At 35.5% G+C, this 23,555-nt stretch overlaps 1 protein-coding gene and 1 non-coding gene across 2 annotated transcripts in view; both read right to left on the bottom strand.

Moving 5' to 3' along the window:
• Positions 1 to 7,158: 7,158 nt before the first annotated feature.
• The window catches only part of STAP1 (signal transducing adaptor family member 1), a 35,391-nt gene continuing 18,994 nt past the window's right edge, over positions 7,159 to 23,555 (bottom strand). Inside the window, exons 4-9 of the mRNA XM_054566731.1 lie at positions 22,542 to 22,598; positions 19,640 to 19,812; positions 18,020 to 18,148; positions 12,200 to 12,269; positions 8,659 to 8,755; positions 7,159 to 7,193 (exon numbers count right to left, since the gene is read on the bottom strand). Of these exons, the coding sequence (XP_054422706.1) occupies positions 7,159 to 7,193; positions 8,659 to 8,755; positions 12,200 to 12,269; positions 18,020 to 18,148; positions 19,640 to 19,812; positions 22,542 to 22,598 (561 nt within the window). The remainder of the gene's footprint in view (positions 7,194 to 8,658; positions 8,756 to 12,199; positions 12,270 to 18,019; positions 18,149 to 19,639; positions 19,813 to 22,541; positions 22,599 to 23,555) is intronic.
• On the bottom strand, positions 17,435 to 17,538 carry LOC129065556 (U6 spliceosomal RNA). The gene has a single exon (XR_008528598.1). It is a non-coding gene; the product is annotated as a U6 spliceosomal RNA (small nuclear RNA).

Genomic DNA, 23,555 nt, shown 5'->3' with positions numbered 1-23,555 from the left:
TTTCAATTTGTATTTATTTAGGGTTTTTTCCATTTATGCCAACTATTCTTTCAACTCTAGACACCGTATTCTAAAGCTTTGCAAACTACATTTCTCCTTTGCCATTTGGCTTCCTTTAGGTTCCACAAATAGGGAGCACTAGGAAGGTACTCGCATGCTAGACAAAGGGAGAAGAGACTTTTACCCTTGCTGTTTTCTTTACTGTCAGCGTGGCTTTTCTTCCACTAGTCGTGGTTGGGGTCTAGGCACTAACTTTTCTCTAGCCTTCTAGGGTATCTCATCTAGGCTTCCACGTTCCAGTAATCTCACTCTCTGCCCTTTATTAGTTGTGTCCCTTGCTGACATTTTCAGTTCTCCCAAAACCTAATTAACCTATTCCTTGGGTTAAATTCTTTCTTAATATAAGTGATACAGTTTCTCTTCCTGAGGTGTACACTTTTTTTTCTTTATTAATTTAGTGGCTTTTGTCTTTTGATCTTTACCCTGTTTTACAAATGCATATTCAGATTGTCAGATTAAAGGTAGTCATTATCTTTACTTTTTTGCAGAGTAGTTTCCAAAAATGGCCACAGCAATATTTCCAGTCTCACATGCTCTTCTAGAAGCTTGCCACATTCACCAGGATAGAATCTGTTTCCACTTATGTTGAATCCAAAGAAAGTTTTATGGCTGCCTCCACTAAGATAATAGAATACAACATAAGTAGCTCATTTATATTTACTTACACATATACATATCACTTTGCACTTTATTCTGTTTTGTAACTCAGGCTTTCATCTGGGATGAATTTCTACTGGAAACATTTCCCTCAGAATTTCATTTTGTGAGAGTCTGCTTGTGGCATCCTTGCTCATGAATTTTTTTTTTTTTGTATGAAAATGTCTTTATTTTGCCCTCATTCTGCAAAGATATTTTTACTGCATGTGAAATTCTAATTTGATCTTTATGATCTTTCAGCATGTCGAAGATATTTTTCTACTATCTTATGACTTCCCTTGTTGATGTTGAGTCAGCTCTCAGGCTAAATATTGGATCTTCAAAGAAATCTCTTTATCTTTGTTCCTTTTGTGCAGTTTAATTATTATGTGTGTGGGCATAGATTTATTTTATTAACTGTTTTTAGGATTTATTTTTTCAGCTCTTTGAATGTAGATTTCTGCCTTTGTTCTGAGAGAGTCAGTTCTCTCTCCTTTACATACTGCCTCTTTCCCCACTCTCTTTTTCTCTTGTGGGGATTGTCACTAAGCAGTGGCCCACCGGCTTACTCTGCCTTTCATGTTTATCACCCTCTCCTTTATATTTTCCAGTTGTTTTTGTCATGCCATGCTTTATTCCACACAGTTGCTTCTGACCCATATTCAAGTTTACTTCTCTTCATTTGTTTCATATGTACTTACTATTGCATGCATCCATTTTATTTTCAATTTTGGTTGTATTTTTCAGCCCTAGAAGTTCTGTTTGGTCCTCATAAATACTGCTAGATCATTTTTTTATATCATGCCAGATATTTTCTAATACCTATTTAAACTCTAGAACCATTTTGTGGTCTTTGTCTGTCAATTTCAATTCCTTCAGTGTTTGTGGCTCTTTTTTCTGGTATTTGTCCCAGCTAAATTGTTAGGAGTCTTCTGTTAGACTCTCCACTTTGGTTCAGCCCTGAGCCTTGATTTCTATCTCTCCCATCCATTCCTTTTCACATCATTGCAGTCAACCACATTGCATCACCATCCTCAGGAGCGTACTTTTTTGAGTGTTAATAAGCACTCTGTTTTCTTAAAGAATGCAAGCATTCACTCAACATTTGAAATGGTAACAGATTGGAACTCTTTAGTCTCTTGTTTCTGACCTACAGTTGGACTAACTCTATTGTAAGATCCTTGGGAATATATAGATTAGATCTTTTGTAATCTCTGAATCTGTTAACACACTTGAAATCACAGTAGATTTTAAAGAAGTGCGTTGCCAACTTTATTGTGTATAGCAAGCTATTGTGGTATGTGATTTTAAAAAAAGACAGATTTCTGGACCAGTGCTCAGAAAGTAACTCAGTAAGTCTAAAGGAGGTTTAGGATTCTGCTTATTTCTATGCATCCCAGATAACCCATTGAATTAATTTGGTGGGGGGGCCAAAGCAACTAACAGAGTGACTTAAACAACAGAAGTTTTATTTTCTCACAGTTCTGGAGGCTAGAAGTCCGAGATCAAGGTGTCAGCCGGTTTATTTCTTCTGAGGCTTCTCTCCTTGGCTAGTAGATAGTCATCTTTCCCCTTTGGTAGTTTTCCCCTTATGTCCTGATCTCTTCTTATAAAGACAGCTCTTTATAAGCTGTTAGAACTAAGCAGATTTTAGGAATCCATTCTGATCCCTTAGTTTTTGCAGATAAGAAAACCAAACAAGCTAAATACCCAAATGATTAGAACCGGGAGTAGAATATATACCATATCTTTTGATTCTTAGTTGATTATACAGGTGATTCTCAAAGTGAATGACTATCAGGATTAGTTTGGAAACTTTCTTTTCAAGAAAAAAAAATCCTGAAAAAAATACCCTCGGATTTTGATTTAGTAGATCTAGTGTGACACTAAGCAGTCATGACTTTCAAGGAATTCTGAATCATTATAATCAGTCTCATACTGTGTTATACTTTTGAAATGGGTGATTATATAGCCTTACCATTTTTGTAGATGAATTTTTTTACTAAAGAAGTTATGGATTGATTTAGAGGTAGCATAATGATATCAGGGAAAAACATGGAAATGGATAAATTTCATTTATTTATAGTCTCAAAAAATGATCTAGAATATTTCCATTGGAAAAGTCTTGTAGTATGTTTCATGAATCTGTTTTTGAGCTAATTAGAATGATTTTAATAAATTGTCCAAGTCAGATTTCAAAAAATCTTTTTTTGGAAAACTAGAGAATCTTGTATGGAAATTATATAGAGGGAAATATAGTTAATTGAAGCCTATAAAAGTAAAAATTCCACTTAGAAAGTGTTACCGGGGAGACCCACGTCAGGGGCTCCCCACCTCTCCCCAGGTCTTGTCTTGCTCCCAAGAGAATAATTCAGGTGAGAGACAACATGCATAGTAGAAATGAGATAGCAAGTTTATTTATGAAACTCATAGGAGCACAAAGCTGCAAGCAGGCACTCAGCTAGTCTGAATGCCCCATGTATATGTGAAATAAGGTTATTAGTTTGTTAGTAAGTTTGTTCTGTACACTTGAGCACCTGGCTACAGGTGGGCACTCAGCTAATTTGAGTGCACCAGCTATTGGGGTTCAGAGGTTATATACTGTAGTCAGCTTCTAGGTACCCCTCCACCTCCCCCTTCTAAACCTTGAGAATAATATATAGCTACAAAGCCTTTTTCCCTCAGCTAGTAAAGGCTCTTTGTCTTAATTAGTGAAATTGTTACAGAGGCTTCCTTTCCCAGCGCAGTCTCAAGGACTCCCCTTCTCATGTGCTCTCCCTGCTTGTGATTTTGGAACACCTGGCAGTGTTATCAGACCAGGCTCAGGACTGCTGAGTCATCGGGTGAGACAGGTCTCCCTCCTCCCTGCCTTAGTTTACTACCCATCCTACCTAACAAAAGGGCCATATGTTTTTCAACTTACATGGGGGTGTGAGAATGTCTTTTTCTACTGGTTACCCTTACAAACATTCCATCGTTTCCCAATGTATTGGTTTCATTCTGATAAGATAATGAATTGTATGCTGCAGTGTTAATTCTGGTGTCCAGGTCACTGACTTGGTAATCAAAATTGGGAAAGTAGGTGGTTTTCCTTAAAAAAAAACAAAAACAAAAAAACCCTTCCTTTTGAAAATCTTTCTGTTGTGGGTTCTTGGTTTAGAAATTATGGGTGGAAAAGCTTCATTAATCTACCCACAGTTTGAAAGAACAGGGCAGTTCTTGATTTGCAACATGAGTTGATTTTCCTGCTTATACTTGGAACATTGGTGAAATGTTTAATAAATGTTAGTTAATTAAATACTGAGTGTTCAGATGCTTTTTAAATTTTTATTTTATCCTTGACTTGTAACTTGGTTCCTTATAAATTTTTCTCTAGGGAGCATTTTTTTCTTCCTGGCTAGCTTGATATGTTATCTACCCTATCATATTTTGAAGTGGCTTTTAGTTTACCCTGCTAAATTCTGAAGTTGGGAGAAAAATATTGAGGTAATATCTTTATTCTGGATCCATCATTGCTCTTGCCTTCTTGCATCAGAGAGAAAGCTGAATGCTGACATGGGTAAACACAAAACAAATAAATCTCATTTTCTTTGGAAACACCTTGACTTTCTACAAGCCTCCTAATTTTAACCCTTAGTGTTTTATAACTCCTATTTCCCAGCTCAGGGCAATGTGAAGCTAAGGTCTCTAACATTCCTAACTGTGCCCTAATCCACTATGAGTCCAAATTCCTGAAATAATTGTAGGGTTCCTCACAGTTTTCTTAAAATTACAGCACTGTTTTTCAAGATAGGTTTTGACCTTTTCGTCGTTTTTCTTAGGAAACTCTATTTTTACTCTCATTTGCTCTTCCAGCTTACTTTTACATTATCTTTCTGCTTTTGAAAGAAAATGCATTATTCTACAGAAGATAGGCTGATTATTTTAAGTCTGTCTCCATGTGTCTCTCTAATTCCATATGTCCATGTATTATTTCCTAATCTGAAATGCAGGAAGCAAGTTGAATATTTTGTTCTGCTCACAAAGCAAATTGAATGAGTTCAGCCACCAGAGCAATAGTAATCTAGCTGTTTCTAAAACTATTGACATTTTATATAAACAGCCCATTTTCATCATTTCTTTTCTTTTTCTGTTTTTTCTATTCCTGCTCTGAGGATGACCCCTAGTCAAGGTGCTGCACCGTAGCTGAGGTAGTGTGATTGCCTAAAACCCCAAGCGAGAACTCATCCTTTTGTCATTTCTCCCTGAACTGATCTACAGACTTAGCAAAATCCCAATCAAAGCTCAGAAGGACTTTTCTGTGGATTAACAACACATTAATTCTAAAACTTATATTGAGCCCTGGCTGGTGTGGCTCAGTGGACTGAATGCTGGCCTGTGAACCAAAAGGTCACCAGTGGTATTCCCAGTCAGGGTATATGCCTGGGTTATGGGCCAGGTCCGCAGTTGGTGTGCAAGAGGCAACCTATTGAAATATCTCTCATATATCATGTTTCTCTTCCTGTTTCTCCCTCCCTCTCCTCTCTCAAAAAATAAGATCTTTAAATAAAACATATTGAAAGGCAAAAAAACTGTATTAGTCCAAACAATTTTGAAAAAAATCTGATTTCAAGAATTACTATAAAATTACAGTAATCAAGGTAGCATGTCATTGGCAAAAGGAACATAAATAAATGGAAATTGATCCACAAAAACATGGTCAGTTGATTTTTTTTACAAAGATGCTAAAGATTTGATAAAGGAAGGATGATTTTTTAACAAATGGTGCTAAACAATTACATGCCTAATAGCCAATAAAATTGACCTTAAAAAAATTAATTCCAAATGGAGCATAGATGTAAATGTAGAACATAAGACAATAACTCTTCTAGAAGAAAAGATAGGAAAAAAGAAATCTTTGTGATCTTGGGTTAGTCAAAGAGTTCTCAGGTACACAAAAGTATGGAAAAATTGATAATTTGTAAAATTGAAATTGATAAATTTCAATTTTAAATTGAAAATTTAAAACTGCTCTGCAAAAGACACTGTTAAAAGAATTTCAAATCACATATGACAAAGGACTTGTATTCAGAATATGTACAGATGTGGCAAAACTCTACCATAATAAAACAACCTGATAAAAATATGGGCAAAACATTTAGATATTTTATCAAATTCAGTATTTCAGTGACAACACACGAAAACATGTTCAACATCATCAATCATTAGGGAAATGCGTATTAAAATCATAGACCACTACACACTTAGAATCTTTTTTTAAAAAAATGGCCATATCAAGTACTGGTGAGAATGCAGCTGGAACTCTCAGACCTTGATAGTAGAGATGCAAAAAGGACCATTTGTGAAGAGTTTGACAGGTTTGTATAAAGTTATACATACATTTATCTCATTCCTACATACCCAGGTCAAATGAAAAAGTTCACACAAAAAATCTGTATAATAGTATTTATACAGCTTAATAATTGCCAAAAAATTGAAACAACACTAATACATTTAAGTTGGTGGGTGGATAAACAAACTTGTATCTCCATACAGTGAAATACTATTCAGCCTTAAAATAAAAACAAGCTAGTAATACTATACATGTATGAATCCAGACATTGTGATGAGTGAAAGAAATCAGCCTAAAAAGATTCCATACTGTGATTCCACTTATATGACATTCTGGAAAATGTAGAACTATAGGAATGGAAAACAGATCAGTGGTTGCCAGAGACTGACAATAAAAAGGGCTGACTGCAAAGGAAGAACGTCAGGGCGTTTTTTGAGGTAACTAAACTTTTTGTATCTTGATTGTAGTGGTGGCTGTCAAAATTGGTAAGACTGTACACCAAAAATGTTGCTGTATGTACACCAAAAATGTTGCTGTAAATAATTTTTTTACAAAAAAGAAAGATGACCCTTGTACATCAAACATAACACACTTGGAATTATTTAATCACTTCACAGCTTCTACTCTATTAAAAGCTCCAAGAAAGCAGGTCCTCAGAAAATGTAGTTTAGTTCAGTGTTTTGCTACAACATTGATAAGCTGCTGTGGAAACTTAACTCTTAATTAGCCTATGATAACATTGGTTTTGTTAAACATCCTTTTGCTTCAAAGTGCATAACCTGTCAACAACTTAAGTAAGGACTTCATGAACTTTATTCTCAACATTTAGAATTTCTAGCCCAAGGACATGCAGATCTCAACTTCTCTGAGATCTCATGAGAGGCCCCAGGTAACTTCCTCGAGGATTAGAGACCACATGAAGAGAGTGGTTCAGCACAACTTGCTGATGCACAGAGTCATGAGAAAATAAAAGGTTTGTTTCACCACCATGTTTTGGGGGTGGTTTGTTAAACCGCATGTTCTGGGGGTGGTTTGTTACATAACATTAGGTAACTAACACAGTATCATCCATTGAGGAGGTAAATTACACTGGATTTCCCCCCAGCCTAATTTTTTTTTTTTTTTTTTATTTATTTTAGAGATGTTAAAGGCAATCCTTCGGTTTCTGGAAAAAAAAATTAAAAAGTTCATTAATAGTATTAATAGCTCATTCCCAGAGGGGTATTATGCTGGACAGATCTGTAAGAATGTGTCATCCCTTGTGGTTATGTTTCATGAGAGATGCTCAGATACTAGTGTACCGAGAAGGTCAAAGATGAAAGAGTGCTTAAGGAACCAATAATTTGTAGATGACAGACACTGGGAGTGGGGTGGCATTGTGGCTGTTTTTAAATATTTGATGGACTTATTAAAACCCTGTGTTGTCTTGAAGCCAGAAATTGGATTAATATGTAGAAGTTGAAGGAATGTTTCATACTTAAGGAGGAATTCTCTCATAATGAGAGCTGACCAAAAGTGAACTGTGCTACCTCAAAAATCAGTGAGGTGGCTATCGTTAGAAATTTTCAAACAAGCTGAATGGTCACACCTTAGAGTTGGTTTCTGTACTGAGTGTGCAGGTGATTTCTATAATAGTAAGACACGCTACTGGATCATTTTCTAAAGTTCCTTCAGACTGAGTTATTAATTATTGGGCTTCATAAGACTTACAGCCATGTTTCAAAACTTAAACTTTTTAAACTTTCTGCCCTTTTAATTAGGGAGATTTTCTAAATAATGCCATCATGCATGTAGCCAAACAAAGTTGTTTTCCTTTAAAATCTATAGGAACACAGACTTGATAACTGAATCCAAACAAGTTGGAAATATTTGTCTCTCTCCTGCTTACAGCTTGTCAAGCAACCATGAACCAGGGATTGTTTCAAAGTATGGAGGAAACTCACATTCAGCTTGCCCTGCTCTGGCAAGCAAGTACACACAGGGCCAATTTCACCTTCATGTGAACTGTGCAGTAGCACAGGGTCTTGTGCTTGGTTTAATGATCTGCTGTTACTGTTTTAAGATTCTTGGTTATCTATGAACAAGGGGCCCCACAGATTCTGTAGTTAGTTCTGTCTACTATCTATTATCTCTATCTAGTTTCTTACCACCCACTCACTCCTTGTTATCTTCACACCAACTTCTGCCTTTATGGTGGAATAAGACCTCTCTCTCAAGTCATCTACTGCCTAATGGCCAATTCCCATAGTCTTTTCTTAACCCTCATCCACTTTAACGTGTCTAGAGCATCTGACAGTGTTGACACACCCTGCCTTTAAATTTCCTGTTTGGTTTCCATGACTACTATGCTTTTCTTATCTCTGAATTTATTTGATAAAGCCAAGTAGAATAATGAAATGAAGTTACTAGTCATAACACATGCCTCAGGGTTTTTATTTCTCTAGAATGGACCCATTCTTTATCTACCAGAATATGCTGGTATTCCCTTATTTTCAGTCAGTGATAAAATGATTTCTAAATGGGTAAATTCCTACAATGGATACCTTGTAGGACTTTATCTTGTAGGTATTAAATCGTATACAGAGTTGTTTTGCTTTGCTTTTCTTAATACAGGAATGAAATGAACATACCGAGAGTTTCATCAGTTGAATATATAAACGGTCGTAAATTTCCTCGAGTCTCCTTCATGAAATAATCAATGACACTAAAAAGGTTTGGGAGCGTTACCTGTATAAAGAGTGAGAAAAGGCTCAATGTCACCTGTGTAAAGACAGAGTAAGAGAAAGCTCAACTGAAATTCAATTGAGATTACTGTATATTTCCTGACCCCCAGAAAATCATATCCATACCTCACTTCAATGGCTTACGAAATGGTTTTGCTTCCCTGTGATTTTACTCCTCCTTTTAATCATAGCTGATTCCCTGTTGAGGAATTTCCCCTTTCTCATTGGATACATTTTGGTGGACAATAATTAGGTACTCTGTCCTTCCCTAGTTATTACATGAAAATGTGGCTCAAGTTAGGTCAGAAATGCTCCCCTTCTGAAACTTGAACTTGAGTAGAGGAACAAGGAGGAAGAGTAGATTCTTAGTCAGATGGTTTTTACTATAACTGCTTCCTAATCCCTTGTTTTCTAACCTTCCAGTCATGCTATGTGCTTCCTATGTTCTTAAATTTATTTTTGCTTAATTTAACCATAGTTGGTTTCTTCTGCTTGAAACAGAGAAACTAGCATTTTAATACCTCATTGTAACAGGATAATTTGCTTGGCAAGGAATAATTGAAATGTGTTGCTACCCCCAATATTCCTGGTAACCTTAAAGACAAAAAAAAATTCAGAAAGTGACACCCTCATTGAGGGTGGGTTGAGGAATGTGAAAGGGAAAGAATAATCCAGGCATACACTGGGAACCATTTGGGTTAATGACAGATAGATGAGCCCCAGGTCGCCACTCACAGAGACACATTCTTCGCTGACCACTGCTTCCACTCACTTGGTTGTTTGGATTATGCTTCAGCAATCTAGTTCTCTGTTTTCATTAGAATTTTTGAAAAATCCCAGTCAGGCATGGACCTGAGAATGGAGCAGCTCTGGGAATTTCCCAGAGCAAAAGTTCAAGTGGGATACATGAATCAGCAGCTGCCTTACTCTGGGCAGATGTCACTACTGCACTCTAAGAGTGATGGTCAAAACATAAATTCAACCATGCTGACCCTTTCTCTGTTTGATCAACACAATGGGCATGGAGGGACAGGAGAGCTAGAAGCTCAATTTTAGAAAATTTATTGTCAATATCTTCAAGAACCATGGGTTTCATTTAAGTGCTATTTCCTGGGCCCGTCTTTCCACCATCACAGCCTAACATCACAGGGCTATCTTCCCTTTTTTCAGCATCCTGGACCATAGGCCACATTGCTACATTCTCACTAGTTGAGGTCAGTGTAAATAAATACCAGTTTTCCCACCTGTATAATAGGCATTGCCTCAGGGTAAGGATAAAAAATAAGTTAGATGGTGCACATAAAGTACTAGCTCTGTGCCTAACAGCGTAGGTAGTGTTTATAATATATCATTAGCCCCATTATAAGTTGGTCGGGGTAGAAGAGGGTTGCAGACAAGGACAAAACCCTTTCTTTATGTTGCTATTAAGAGGGGGATTTCTGAAATTTTGCATGGTGTGTATTAGAGGACAAGGCATTCACAGCTGTTTTCCCATTAGAAATAAGCACATTGAAGAACCCCCAGAAATCCATGTCTATATGGTTAATTCATCTATGACAAAGGAGGCAAGAATATACAATGAGGTAAAGATAGTCTATTCAATAAATGGAGTTGGGAAAACGACACAGGCATGCAAAAAAGAAAAAAAACTAGACCACCTTACACAATATATAAGAATAAGCACAAAATGAACTAAAGACTTAAATAAGCTCTGAACCCATAAAATTCCAAGAAGAAAACATAGGCAATAAACTACCTGACATTGCTCTTAATATTTTTTTTATATACCTCCTTGGGCAAGGGGAACAAAGCAGCAAATAAATAAATATATAAATAGGACTACATCAAATTAAAAAGTTTCTGCAGAGCAAAGGAAACCATCAAGAAAATGAAGACAGCTTACTGATTGGGAGAAAATATTTGCTAAGGATACATTCAATAAGGGGTTAATATCCAAAATTTATAAAGAACTCATATAACAATACCAAAAACCAATCAATCCGATTAAAAAGTGGGCAGAGGACCTGAAGAGACACTTCCCCATAGAAGACACACAGATGGCAAATAGACGTGAAAAGATGCAAAATCACTAATTACTAGAAATGCAAATTAAAACCAGTGAGATACCACTTCGCACCTGTCAGAATGTCTATCAATAAACCAACAAACAAGTGCTGGCAAGGATGTGGAACATAAGGAACCCTTGTGCACTGTTGGTAGGAATGCAGACTGATGCAGCCACCATGAAAAACAGTATGGAAGCTCTTCAAAAAATTAAATAGAACTACCTTATGAGGCAGCAGTTTCACATCTGGGTATTTATCCAAAGAAATCCAAAACACCAATGCAAAAAGATACTTGCATCCCTATGTTCATTGCAGCATTATTTACAATAGCCAAGATATGGAAGCAACCCAAAGGTCTATCAATAGATGATTGGATAAAGATGTGCTACATATATACCACGGAATATTGCTCACCTAAAAAAGAAGAAATCTTACCATTTAAAACATCATGGATGGACCTAGAGAGTATTATGCTAAGTGAAATGAGTCAGACAAAGAAAGTCAAATAGAATATGATTTCACTTACATGTGTAATCTAAAGAACAAAATAAGTAAAACAGAAACAGACTCACATAGAGTACAAACTCATTTTTTTTCTTTTTATTTAATTTTTTGGGGTGACATTTATTAAATTTATACAGGCTTCAGATGCACAGTTCTACAATACATCATCTGTACACTGTATTTATTGTGTGTCCACCACCTCAAGTCAAGTCTCTGTCCATCACCATTTCCCCCACTATATCCTCCACAAACTGGTTGTTGCCAGATGGGAGGAGGGTTGCAGGGCTGGGTGAAAAAGGTGAAATGAGTAAAAAGTACAAATTGGTAGTTACAAAATGGTCATGGGGATGTAAAGTACAGCATAGGAAACATAGTCAATAATATTGTAACAACTATGGATGGTGCCAGGTGGGTATTAAACATATCGGAGCTATCATTTTGTAAATTATGTAAATGTCTAACCTCTATCCTCCGTACACCTGAAACTAATATAAAATAATTTTACATGTCAAATTTAGTGGAAAAATGGTTTTAATTTGTAAATAAGTACTGAAATACTTATTTTGGTGGATGTAAAGCAAGTGCTTAACAATATATTTTCTGTCCCTGAAACAACTATATTGCTAAAGATTTACATAAAAAGAAAAATGTAAAGAATTTTTAGCAGATTATCTTCTATTCTGCTTCATCCACCTGCTCTAGCATCTCACTTCTCACCCTGGATATCTGCCACCTCGGGGCTCCTTAACATGGCTGCTTTTCTCCAGCACTATGTTCCTAGGCAAGGAGTCTGCTTTTCCACCTTTCTTTGTGTTCTTTGAGCATGTTTGGAAGGAAGGAGGAGAAAAATCATCAACGACAAGGAAATAGCTACTTACAGGTTTTTCCAGTTCAATAGTGTAGCTTTTTCCTATGCTTTTCACTTTGTAGTGCTTGATTCTTGGCATGCTAAAGTGAAAAAAAAAAAAAAGGTTAATCTCCATTTGCGTATACGCCTGAGTCAAATCAAACTAGAGTGAGTATAAGCCCTGGCTGGGTGGCTCAGTCGGTTGGAGCATCGTCCCAATATGAAGGTTATGGGTTCAATCCCCAGTCAGGATACATAAAGAATCAACCTATGAATGCATAAATAAATGGAACAACAAATATAGTTTTTCTCTCCCCTCCTCTAAAAATCAATAAATAACAAAATAAAATAATGGTTCTTTATAAATAAATAAATACACACATATATAGAGTGATTATAATAAAACCTATGTTTCAATGACTAGGCAAAAAAAAAAAGTGTTTTTTTCCTCTTTACCTGGTTCTCTCTGTTTTGTTTTGGTTTTTTTGGATGGGAGTGGGGGGAGGTGGTGGCCATACACTAAAGATATAGGAAACCTGGGTCATTGAGTGGCTCAGTAAGAAAATATGGATAAAGAATTAAGAACTGAAAATCTTTTAGGCAGAAATTATACTTTTAAATGTCAATAACTTACAAAGAAAACAACATAAAATCTTAGGTAGGCATAATACAAATCAAATACGTATTTTCTATGTTAAATGAGAAGTAGAAAGGATTACTGAAAGCAATTTACTTCACCTCATCACTGTTCTGGTCAGAAAGCCTTCAGTGGCTCTTCTTCCTAATAGCTTATATACTGCATTGGACTTGCTAGGAAAATGCTAGGTGTTAGGTACTCTATGAACACTTAGGTGAAAATGTAAGTACAGTAGAGGAATCTTAATGTCCTTCTCTTCTATAGTCACATAGCACTCTAAAATTTTTTAATTTAACCTTTATTGTATTTTTTCAATTACCATTTAGTCCCCTTATACTCCCTTGAACACTCTAGATTAATATTACCCTAAATATGTGGTATTTTAGTGGCTGAATTGTTTGAGAACAAGAAGCACACTCTATTCACCTTTGTATTCCAGCATTAGACATGCAGAACTATGTAGGAAACTGAATTTTAAAATTTTAGGAGCCTACCTCATAGTACTATTCTCTAGAACTAATGTCTACTGAGAGTTTAAGTCGAGTGCCTGTGCTAGTTAGTTTTGAACAACAGTATGTTTGCCTCTAACTCCCTTGATTGATATAGCAACAGGGTCAGGACCAAGGCTTTTCCAGTGTTGAAAATTAAACAGTCTTCATTTCACTGCCAGTTGCTTGAAAGACAAACTAATTCAACACCTGTCCAATTTACAGAAGCTGGTTAAAGCAAAATTGTCAGGTTAAGTTTGTCTGCAGGGCTTCTCACCTCTTTCAGCACTTTTCTCCCTATTTCCAGGTCACATTTCTCTAGGACTGAACTATACTTCTGTTCAAGGGACTATTCCTCATCTACTGTTATATTCAAATCTCTCAATTGCATATTAAGTTGGAAAACAGCTGATAATTTTATTCCAGTGGCTTATTCTAGGGCTTTCAAAACATGGGATAAAAACCAACCAATCCTCTCCCATCCTAAAAAGGGTAAAAAGGAAAAATTATGTCTTAATACTGAACCTTCAGGAATCAGTTACAGGTAGGTGAAGGAAACATTTTTGAACAGAGGAGGTCTTACAAGTACCCTTGGTTGGGGTGGTTGGTCCTGGCTTTATCTTTATCCCTGCCATGAAAATCATACCTTTATAATCATAGTTACTTTTGGAAACTTGCACCAATTCCATTTTGAATTCCTGCATTCCAATGAAATAAGTGATTATTATTCCTTGGAAGACTATATAAAGCTTGAAGGGCAAGGCCCTTGTAACTAGAAAGATCTCGGTTCAAACTCTGGTTCTGTTTCATTAAGCTCTCTGAGCCTCCACTTCTTCAACTATAAGATAGGGAAGGCAATGCCTTTGCTAACAAGGCTATTGTGAATTATGTTTAAGAAGTCCGTAGTACAGTGTCTGGCACATTTATTTATTCATTAAATTACTATTTTTTAATATTTTTAAAATGTATTATTTTAAGCTAGTAGTTTCTGTAAAGTCTCAGCATCTTCATTTGTAACACATGGAAAATGCTGTCTGTCTCAGTTTTTACTATGCCTGAATAAAATGTCAAGCACTTAACATAGTACCCACAAATGGTGGCCTACAAGTGGGGACAGTGATTGTTGTTCTTCGTAAACACCCATGGTATCATAACAGTTATCATTCATGGCAACACTGTGAAAGGAAAAGTAGCAAAGGTTAACAGGGTCTCTTGGAACTTGTGACTAACAGGATTAAGTTCTGAAGCAGAAAGGTAGAAAAAAATTCCACTTAGGCTTTGACTTTCATTCTGAACCTTTGTTTTTCTTTTATATTTTGTTTTGTTTTTCCAAAGGAATAAAGAGAGCAGGGGGAAAATAAGATTGATAAGCTTGCTATATTGAGGTTTCCTATGTATGACCTCAAATCAAAGAAGTAGCCTATCTTTAAAAAAAGAATGTATGGCCTTAAATATGGTTATAAATGCTTCATCTTAGCTTTGACCCCAATTTTTGCAAAGGAATGAACTTTGGGAAAATACTTTGTACTACTCCCTTGGTTAAAGTCTTTCCAAAGAGTTTATACTCCTAGCTTGCCACATAGTTGTAACAACTTTTAGAAAACCCAGCCATACCATGAAGTTTGTTGTAAGGATAGCTTTATGTCTTAAGAATTCACACACCACTGGGCTGGGTAAAGGCGGATATTTTACAACAAGAGAGGAGTCACCTGATAATCTGACATTGAATGACTTTAGCTTCTTTCTGAAAACAACAATCTTCCTTCCCACAGTTGATTTGTTTACAGATGGAGATAATTTTACTTTCATGGTATTTTGTAAACCAACTTGTCCTTTTCAGCTAGTGTTTTACCAGACACAGTCATCTAAACTTGCATGGCTGAACATTTCTCCTACAACTTGTGAGAGGATAAATTGGTTTTGTGGGTAACACAGGTGCTTCCTAATAGTCAAGATTTCTGCCAAATCTTTACATTAAACTCTACAGTCTAACAAGCTGAAACTCTACTGCTCTCTACAAGTACTATCCTTTAAAATTAAGTGATCTATTAAATACAAAATATTAAATCTAAGCAATTCTAAAAGACCTGTTTTGAGGCATTGAAGAACACATATAACAGTACTTAACATTATATCTGACTCATAAAAGGAAAATTTGTACACTAACAGCTAGTTTTATGAGATGTTATATTCTTATGACCATCAGCTCTACAAGAGTATGAACTACATGAATTCAAACTGAGAGTATACTAAATTAGAGATATATAACTTTGAAATGAATTCCTTTGCCAGACTCTTAAGAGTTTAAATCCAATATGAATATAAGTAAAAACTGTGACATTAAGTTCATTTCCTAAGTATAGAAACTCCTTGTGCTTGGTCAAAAACCACATCTACAGCAGGAAAAAAAAACCCCAAAAAACAAAAAACATTTATTTCTCATAGCTCGCTTGTACAGAAAGTGCAGTGCAACAGCTGGGCTAATTTAGATTACCTTGAAAGAGACCTGGCTGCTGCTGTGCCGGAAATACACAGTCTTTAAAGAGCCATTAGACCTCAGGATTTTGTTACATGCAGAATAGTAACATGGGGTTCACAGGCACCTGATCAAACACTCAATCCCACCAAGGAGAATAATAATATGAAGGAAAAATGATCATCATTCCTTTGTATGATATAACCTATCTTTCAAGCAGTTAGATGATTTCTTTTTTAAAAAATATCTGCAAGATAAATTTTAATTATTTTGTATATTATTATTTTTGAAGTGGAAAAACATAATTAAAGACATTCAATATTTTATGTGATACTCAATTTACTAACCCCTGAAAAAGGATAATCTCCTTGATCAGGATAAAGTAAACAGAAAATTATACTTTTCTCCTAGTTCTTCTAAGCTTACTGATATCTAATGGCCACCATAATTTTTATTTATGTTGGATTTGTTTCAAGATAGCCAATTACATGATAAATTAAATAAATTATAACTGAAAATGTGTGATATTCTACTATATTAGTTGAAAATCAGTAACTGCAAATATTAGCCTATACTAAGTAAAAAAATATTGAAACCAAAAGTTTCAGTCAACAGATAGTCATTGTGGAAAACATACTGACACACACAGATTCTCTTACTTCGCACACAGAACCAGGATCTGATTTATCATCTAACATTCTTGACAACCATTCCATGTACCTGGCTAGTATATGCAGAGTAATTGGCAAGTGAATAAAGCTGATTAACCTTGGCTTATACTAGCAATGCAGCCAATAATGTCGTAATTTTTTTTCCTGTGATTGTTTTCTTTTTACTGTCTTCATTCATTGTCAATATCTTCATACTTTATTTAGAGTTACTGATATTTATGGTAGCCTGGAAGATTCATTGATAGATATGTTATAACTAAAAAAATAAACTATTGCCTTCAGAAAAAATAACATTCAAAAATCAAAGTTCTGTTTATGCTTTTTTCTGAAAACAAATCACTTACTGAATATTTTCACATGGGACAAAAACCTCTATATGTTAATAATACTATCAGTTGTAAAAATATTAACTAAACCAGAGTTGCTACTGAAATGCAAATTTTCATAGGCTCTGAGAGCTGAAATGAAGCTTAAAAGATCCAACCACTCTAGGTACACAGAAAAATCAACTTGTGCATGTAAATGGTACTTTATCAAACATAAACCATTTTACCAGAAATTATTAACCTTGACAAGAGGCTCCTTGATGGTGTTCTTCATAGATAAACCAGATTTTGTTACTTCTCTACTCACCACACTCCAGAGGCTTGTCTTGCCATTCACAGTAAAACCTTTGTCCTCACAACGACCTATAGCATTTAGTGTGATCAGTCCCTACCCCACCTTTGGAATCAGGCCCCTGCCACTTTCCTCTAGCTCACGCCATTAAAACCACAAAGGCCTCTCTCTGTTTCTTGAAAAAGCCAAGGCTGCTTCTGCCTTTGGGCATATTCACCTGCTGCCTAGTATACTCTATTTCCAGGAATTGAAATGCTTTGTTCCCTCACTTCCTTCAGGTCTCTGCTTAAATGTCAGTTAATAAAATAGGCCTTTCCTGACCACTCTATACTAAACAAAAACAGCAACTAGAAACTTTTTTCTTTCTCTCTTTTTTTAAAATAGGGAGCACTTCACTACATCTGCACTGTCCTCCTTATGCAGAGGCCATGCTTATCCCTGTATCATGCCAGTTTTCGTAGGCGTGCTACCGAAGTGCACATGTAATTTTCTCTCTTTATGACCTCTAAGGTTCCCATTTCCCTCATCCTGTTTTATTTTATTGTCATAGGCCTTATTACTATATGTATGAAATTCTGGGTTACGTATTTATTTACAACCTGTCTCTCCTTACAAGTATGTAAGCTTCTTTAAACCAGGGATGTTTTGCTCACTGCTGCATCCTCAGTACTTAGAATATTACTTGGCCCATAGTAATTGCTCAACAAATATTTGTTGAAATGAATGAATGAACGAATGAATGAACGAACAAATTATATCCAGGACCAAAGTAATTTGCTCATTCTTTTTACCCTGTAGCAAATATTAGCCTTGGCTCAGTCTTCAGCCTCCCTTCCTATCTTTGTGTTTGTATTTTTAGCTCCAACAAAACACATAGCAGTTGCTCCTCTAAACTTTATGACTTTGCTCTCTAAAGGATCATGCTTTTTAATAATTCCATATGTTTTTTAATTAAACATACTCTCTCTCCTGCCGGATAGTGATGGAGAAATTTCTGTTGTCACTACCAGGCCTCAAGATCATATTCCCCAGCGAAGGATTCTTTTCAAGCATCTCAGTTGCTTCTTTCCGAGACACTGTATAAAAACATCTACAGAGGTGAAATAAAAAACATTTTTTAAAAAAAAACAGTAATTACTTGACAAAATGCTACTAAAGTAACTTTAAGAACTGCAGTTATAAACTTTTCTTAAAATTCTCAGCTTTATTTTTATAATTATAATTACTGTAATTACAAGCCTGTGCCACTGTGAGTACGCCTAAGGCCGTCCTTCCCTCATCCCTCCAAAGCCTCTTTCTCTAACCAAACGGGACCTGAAAAGTTCTCTACTCATCAGCATATAATTATTATTACCATTTGAAAATCTAAGACAAGAATTAACAATGTCTCTCCAGTCTTAGTTTATAATAATAGACTCTTGGTTAAGTTACATTTGTTGGTGGCTTCTTTCTAGAGATATAAAATATCTCGATACAGGCTTCTCTTATACGGTCTCTATTTTAAATAACTCATATTTAAGGGTATGTATTAACTCACTCCTTTTGGTATATTATGGCTTTCTTATGACATTGATGGTGTTTTTACATGTAAGTCACAGAAAAATATCTGGCAGAATATGTAAAATACACCAAAATGTTAACAGCAGATATCTTTGAGCTGTGGAACAAAGGATTTTAGTCTTCTTTTTATTGATGTGTAAAAACATATATTGTTTTGTTGAACATTTATTGTTTTTTTTGAGCCTGCAGCCTAGATATGAACCATGCCCAGGGATCAAACTCGTAAACTTTTTGGTGTCCGGGACAATGCCCCAACCAACTAAGCCACCCAGCCAGGGCTGTGACTTTTAACCTATCAGTCATCAGTTGTCATTGGTTCAGCTGAAAGTTAGGGTGAGAAGATTTTGGTGATTACAGTCCAGAAAAAAACGTGAATCATAACTTGATGTCAAAGATGGTACCAGACAAGTTTGACTGATGAGAACTTGACCAAGATTCCAAAAGGAAGGTGTTCACTATCTTAGTCACACTTTTTAACAATATAACAGTAAAAATATATATATCTATATAGAGAGATATATATATCTGAATCCAGCCTCAATTTTTCCAAAAACACCTTATACACTTTATAGAAGGCCTTCTTCCAAGTCCAAGCTCAATGACTGCTCATTGATTGACTGAACAACTGGATAGAATGTTCAGTTATTTTTAATTTTTTGGTGTACTTTTCTGATAGAAAAATCAGTCAATTGGAGAGTTGCAAGGTAAAAAAAATACCATTTCCTTCCTTCTTCATAGCAGTTTTTATTTAGGTTTAAACTTTGGAAAGAATACTTCTTTGGTCTAAAAGTGTGGGTAGAAGGGGATTTCCTGTGTGGTACGATATTTGGTTCAAATCTGCATTTTGCATTTGTTGATCATGACACAGAAGAGGAAATGTGGCGTGTACTCAGAAGTATGCTCTTTATCCACAAGACAGCTTGTTGCCCCTGGTTTAATGAGGTCAACAATTAATTCTCCTTGATAAATAGAAATTAATGTTACAATCTGATAAATAAACTGGAGTTGATGGTGCACTTACGCTGGCATAGGGTTCAGTACATCCACATAATCGTCACTTAATTCCCTCTCTTTTTCCAGAGATGTGCTCGGGAGCTGCTCTGTCTCAATCCTTCTTTTCTTTTCTCTCTCCAAGACTTCATGCAGTCTAAATACTTGTCCAGGGAGAAGCGGCACATGTTCAGGGACTGACAGCTAAAACCAATGAAAACAAGCAAACAAGAAAGACAGCAAAATAACCAACTGATTTTTAGCAAAGATGAGCCTGTTCTGACCCTAAGGAGCTTCAGTTACCTGGCAGAGATGGGTGGGTAGAATCACGAAGAGACAGCCTTGGTGTAGGGGTAGTCGTCCTTAGAACAGCCTTTAAACCAACTAGAACCTGTACAAGATGCCTGATCTTCTTCCAGGAAATATTCCTTTTCATCTGGCCCTTAAGCAAAGTACACCCACCTTGTACTAAAGGCTAATTCAAGTAACAACAGATTTCTCCTGTTTTCATTCTGAGTTTACTGGTTGTCACTGCCAGGGAAGTCCAAGAGCACCTATGAAGTGCGTAGCTCTCCCACAGGTAATGGAGAATTATCTCCACCAACCATACGGTAACATGGGGTTGAGATGGCACTATTCATTAGATGACTGAGGATCAGCAATCAGAGGTCTATATTTTGGGGTGCTTGTGTGGATATTTCAAAGTTTTAATCACACATTAAGATTATGATTTTGCTCTACTTACTACTTTTGTTAACCTTTTCAGGAAATCTATTTTGGATTGAGTAGCCTATATCCTCCTGGTCTATATTTATACCCCTGATTTAGACCACATTTTGGCCATATGTCTAATTAACTTCTTGATCTGCAGAGCGGGATTCATGCTTTCCATGGAATGTATAAGAAAGTCCAATGGGAAGAAAACACTAGAACGTTTTTGAAGTACTTATTATCTAATTAATTCATTTTATTTATATACATGTATATGAAATTTGAAATAAAAAATTACCAATAAGGGTACACAAAAGGTTTAAAGACTATTCTTCTGGGTACCTAAGCTAACTAATAAGCAGTAAGGCTATGTTTTTGTATACCAATCCAAAAAAAAATTAAGAATGAAGGAAAACTAATAAAACAGTTACTCCTTATTAATTACCTATTATGTCCCAAACATTGTATTATTGCAAATTCTCACAACAATGGTTCAATAGATATCCTACTCTGCACATTAAAAAAACAGGCTCAGAAAGATTAAATAACTATCCAGGGTCACATAGGTAATAAGTTGTAAAACCAAGACTCAAACTCCATTTTTCTTTCATACAAAAGCAATGTCTTGCCCTCACTGGTGTGGGTTAGTAGGTTGGATGTCATTCTGCAAACCAGAAGGCCAGTTTGCCAGGTTGATTCCCAGCCAGGGCACATGCCTGGGTCGTGGACTAGGTCCCCCGCTGGAGGCGCACAAAAGGCAGCCAGTGGATGTTTCTCTCACACACTGATGTTTCTCTGCCTCCCTTCCCCTCTCTCTCAGAATAAATAAATAAAGTCTTAAAAGAAAAAAGAAAGCAACCATCTCAGCACATTCAGCAATAGTCTGCCTTTCTCAAACTTCTATAAAAGTTCTAACAACAGCAGAATGATCTGGGGTTATTGTGCAAAAACATTTATAGAGGACAAAATTTAAGGCAACTTGTCTTTTGGAAATTCACATAAATTTTATATTCTGTAATATACCTATAAATTTTTAATTTAAAAATAATGCTTGTTTATCCTTTCCTCAAGGAAAAATGTGAAAACAAAATTTGGGGACCAAAACATCAAGTATGATTAGTATACCAGAAAGATGCATCGCAGTTTTTCCAGTGGTTTTAGTGTACCCCTTGATGGCTACTTGGATTTCATGAGGATATTTACTTCCCAGTGTAAGGAAGATATACCATTGCACAAAATGCTGTCTTTCTACAACTGAGGAAGGAAATGCAGCTCCCCAAAGAGTTTCTTCTTCCCCCGAAGTCAACATGTCTTTAATTTCCTTACATGGTCTACTTTAATCTGTGCACATAGTAGTTGAGCCTCCAACTTTTACATGTTATTGACTAAAATAAAAAATCAGCATCCATCATCTCAGTAAAGTGCAGTGCTTATTCCACGTGACTGCAAAGCCTTTACTTAGGAACGAACTTAGGAAAGAATCTGTATGTAACTTATGCTGGTGGTCATAGACAATTTTCTTATCTTCTAAAAGTATTAGAGAAGATGATGCTATTTTGGAGGCTGATTATCAAAGTACCTCATGTTTCTAAGACAGTTGCTACAGTGGCTTTATTTGAAATAATTGCAGTTATCTTGCTACAACAGTAAACCATAAGCAATAGATCTTACTATTAATCTCAGATAAGATGCTAGGAGGGTTAAACAGATAAGCATCCCTTTGTCTTAAGGCTTACTAAACAAACATTTTAAAGTGAATTTTATTTTGATGGTCCTTCCCTGTTACATTGTCTATGTTATTCATAAAATCCATCTCAGTTAGCATGTTATAAGTATGTATTAAATGAACAAATATAGATTTGGAAATTATTTTAGAGGGTGCTCTGTAAGCTAAAATATAAGACTATACAAAGACCACTTGTCAAAAGAATGAGACCAAATAAGTAGATCTCACTGACCACCTGTTACTTGTTAGTTAGCACAATGTTTATTTTCTTCATAGCAATTATCACAATTTTAAATTATCTTTTTTGTTTACTTGTTTATTTATTTCTTCCTCTCCATCCGACAAAAATAGAAATTTCACAAGTAAGTCTGAAGGTTTACATCTGTATTTTTCAATTTCTATATCTTCAGCCCCTTTTACTCTGCATGGCTCATAGTAAATGTTCAGTAAACATTTGTTGAATGAATGAATCAGTCAAAAGTAATGTCCTTCCTACCTCTGTCACTGTAAGAATGAAGCCTCTCCATTCTTCCCCACTTTCTGTATTCTCTGTCTAAAGATGAAGACAAAAGCAGATAAAGACAAAGAAAAAACATAAATGACTATGAATGTTAATGCTTTATTAACTTCAAATAACTTCCAAATTTCATAATTGTTTGAAAAAACTTAAGTTGTGTATCCCATCAAAAATCAGCAAGATCAACAAAGGCAAATTCTTCTATTGAAACACACTGTTTTAAAAAGTCTGCTATAATTTTTAAAATCATTTAGAATTAGTTGAGTGGAAGAAACAATTCATTTTTCTTTTTGCTTAGAACAATGTATATTTGTTATGAATATTTTAATATTGCTTTCTTTTGTCAGACATATATCTTTAATCTGTTTAGTAAACAAGTAAAATTGTACAAATTCACTAAACTCAAAAAAATATAAATGTTAGCACACTTATTTCTGCAGTATATCAATTTATGGTTCATCCCCCATTGGTATTTAAAACATTGACTGGTTTTAAATTTGGGGCAACCACGTAGAACCAAAGTAGTTCTAGTCCTTAGAAACTTAGAACTATTAGCTCTAAAATCTACTAATATGGCCAAAGTTATTAAGTGCTTATAAGTAGCAGTTACTATTCTATTCACATATATTATCTGATTTTATCTTCATGGCAGCTTGGCAAAAGGTACTATCATTTTTTTACAGATTTATTTATTTAACAGGTATTTATTGAGAGCCTTTTAGTGCCAGGCATTGTTTTAGGTACTGGTTTACAGCAAAGAACAAAAAATATCCTTATTCTCATGGAGTTTAGGGTCTAGCAAGGAACAATAAATAATAAAAATAATAGTAAATTTTATAGTGTCAAAAGGAAATAAATGGAAAAATAAAATGTAGATCAGGGTAAGAGAGACTGAGAATGCCATGGAGCAGGAAGGGTTGCCATATTAATAAAACAGGGCAGGTAGGTCTCAGTAAGAAGGTTATATCTGAGCAGATTTACTACCAGCTGTAG

This window comes from Pteronotus mesoamericanus, unplaced genomic scaffold (assembly GCF_021234165.1).
Source record: "Pteronotus mesoamericanus isolate MK-2021 breed Mesoamerican mustached bat unplaced genomic scaffold, CSHL_Meso_final contig_180, whole genome shotgun sequence".
NCBI lineage: Eukaryota > Metazoa > Chordata > Mammalia > Chiroptera > Mormoopidae > Pteronotus > Pteronotus mesoamericanus.
Note: the sequence above shows the minus strand (reverse complement) of the source record. Positions and strands in the feature narration are given on the sequence as shown.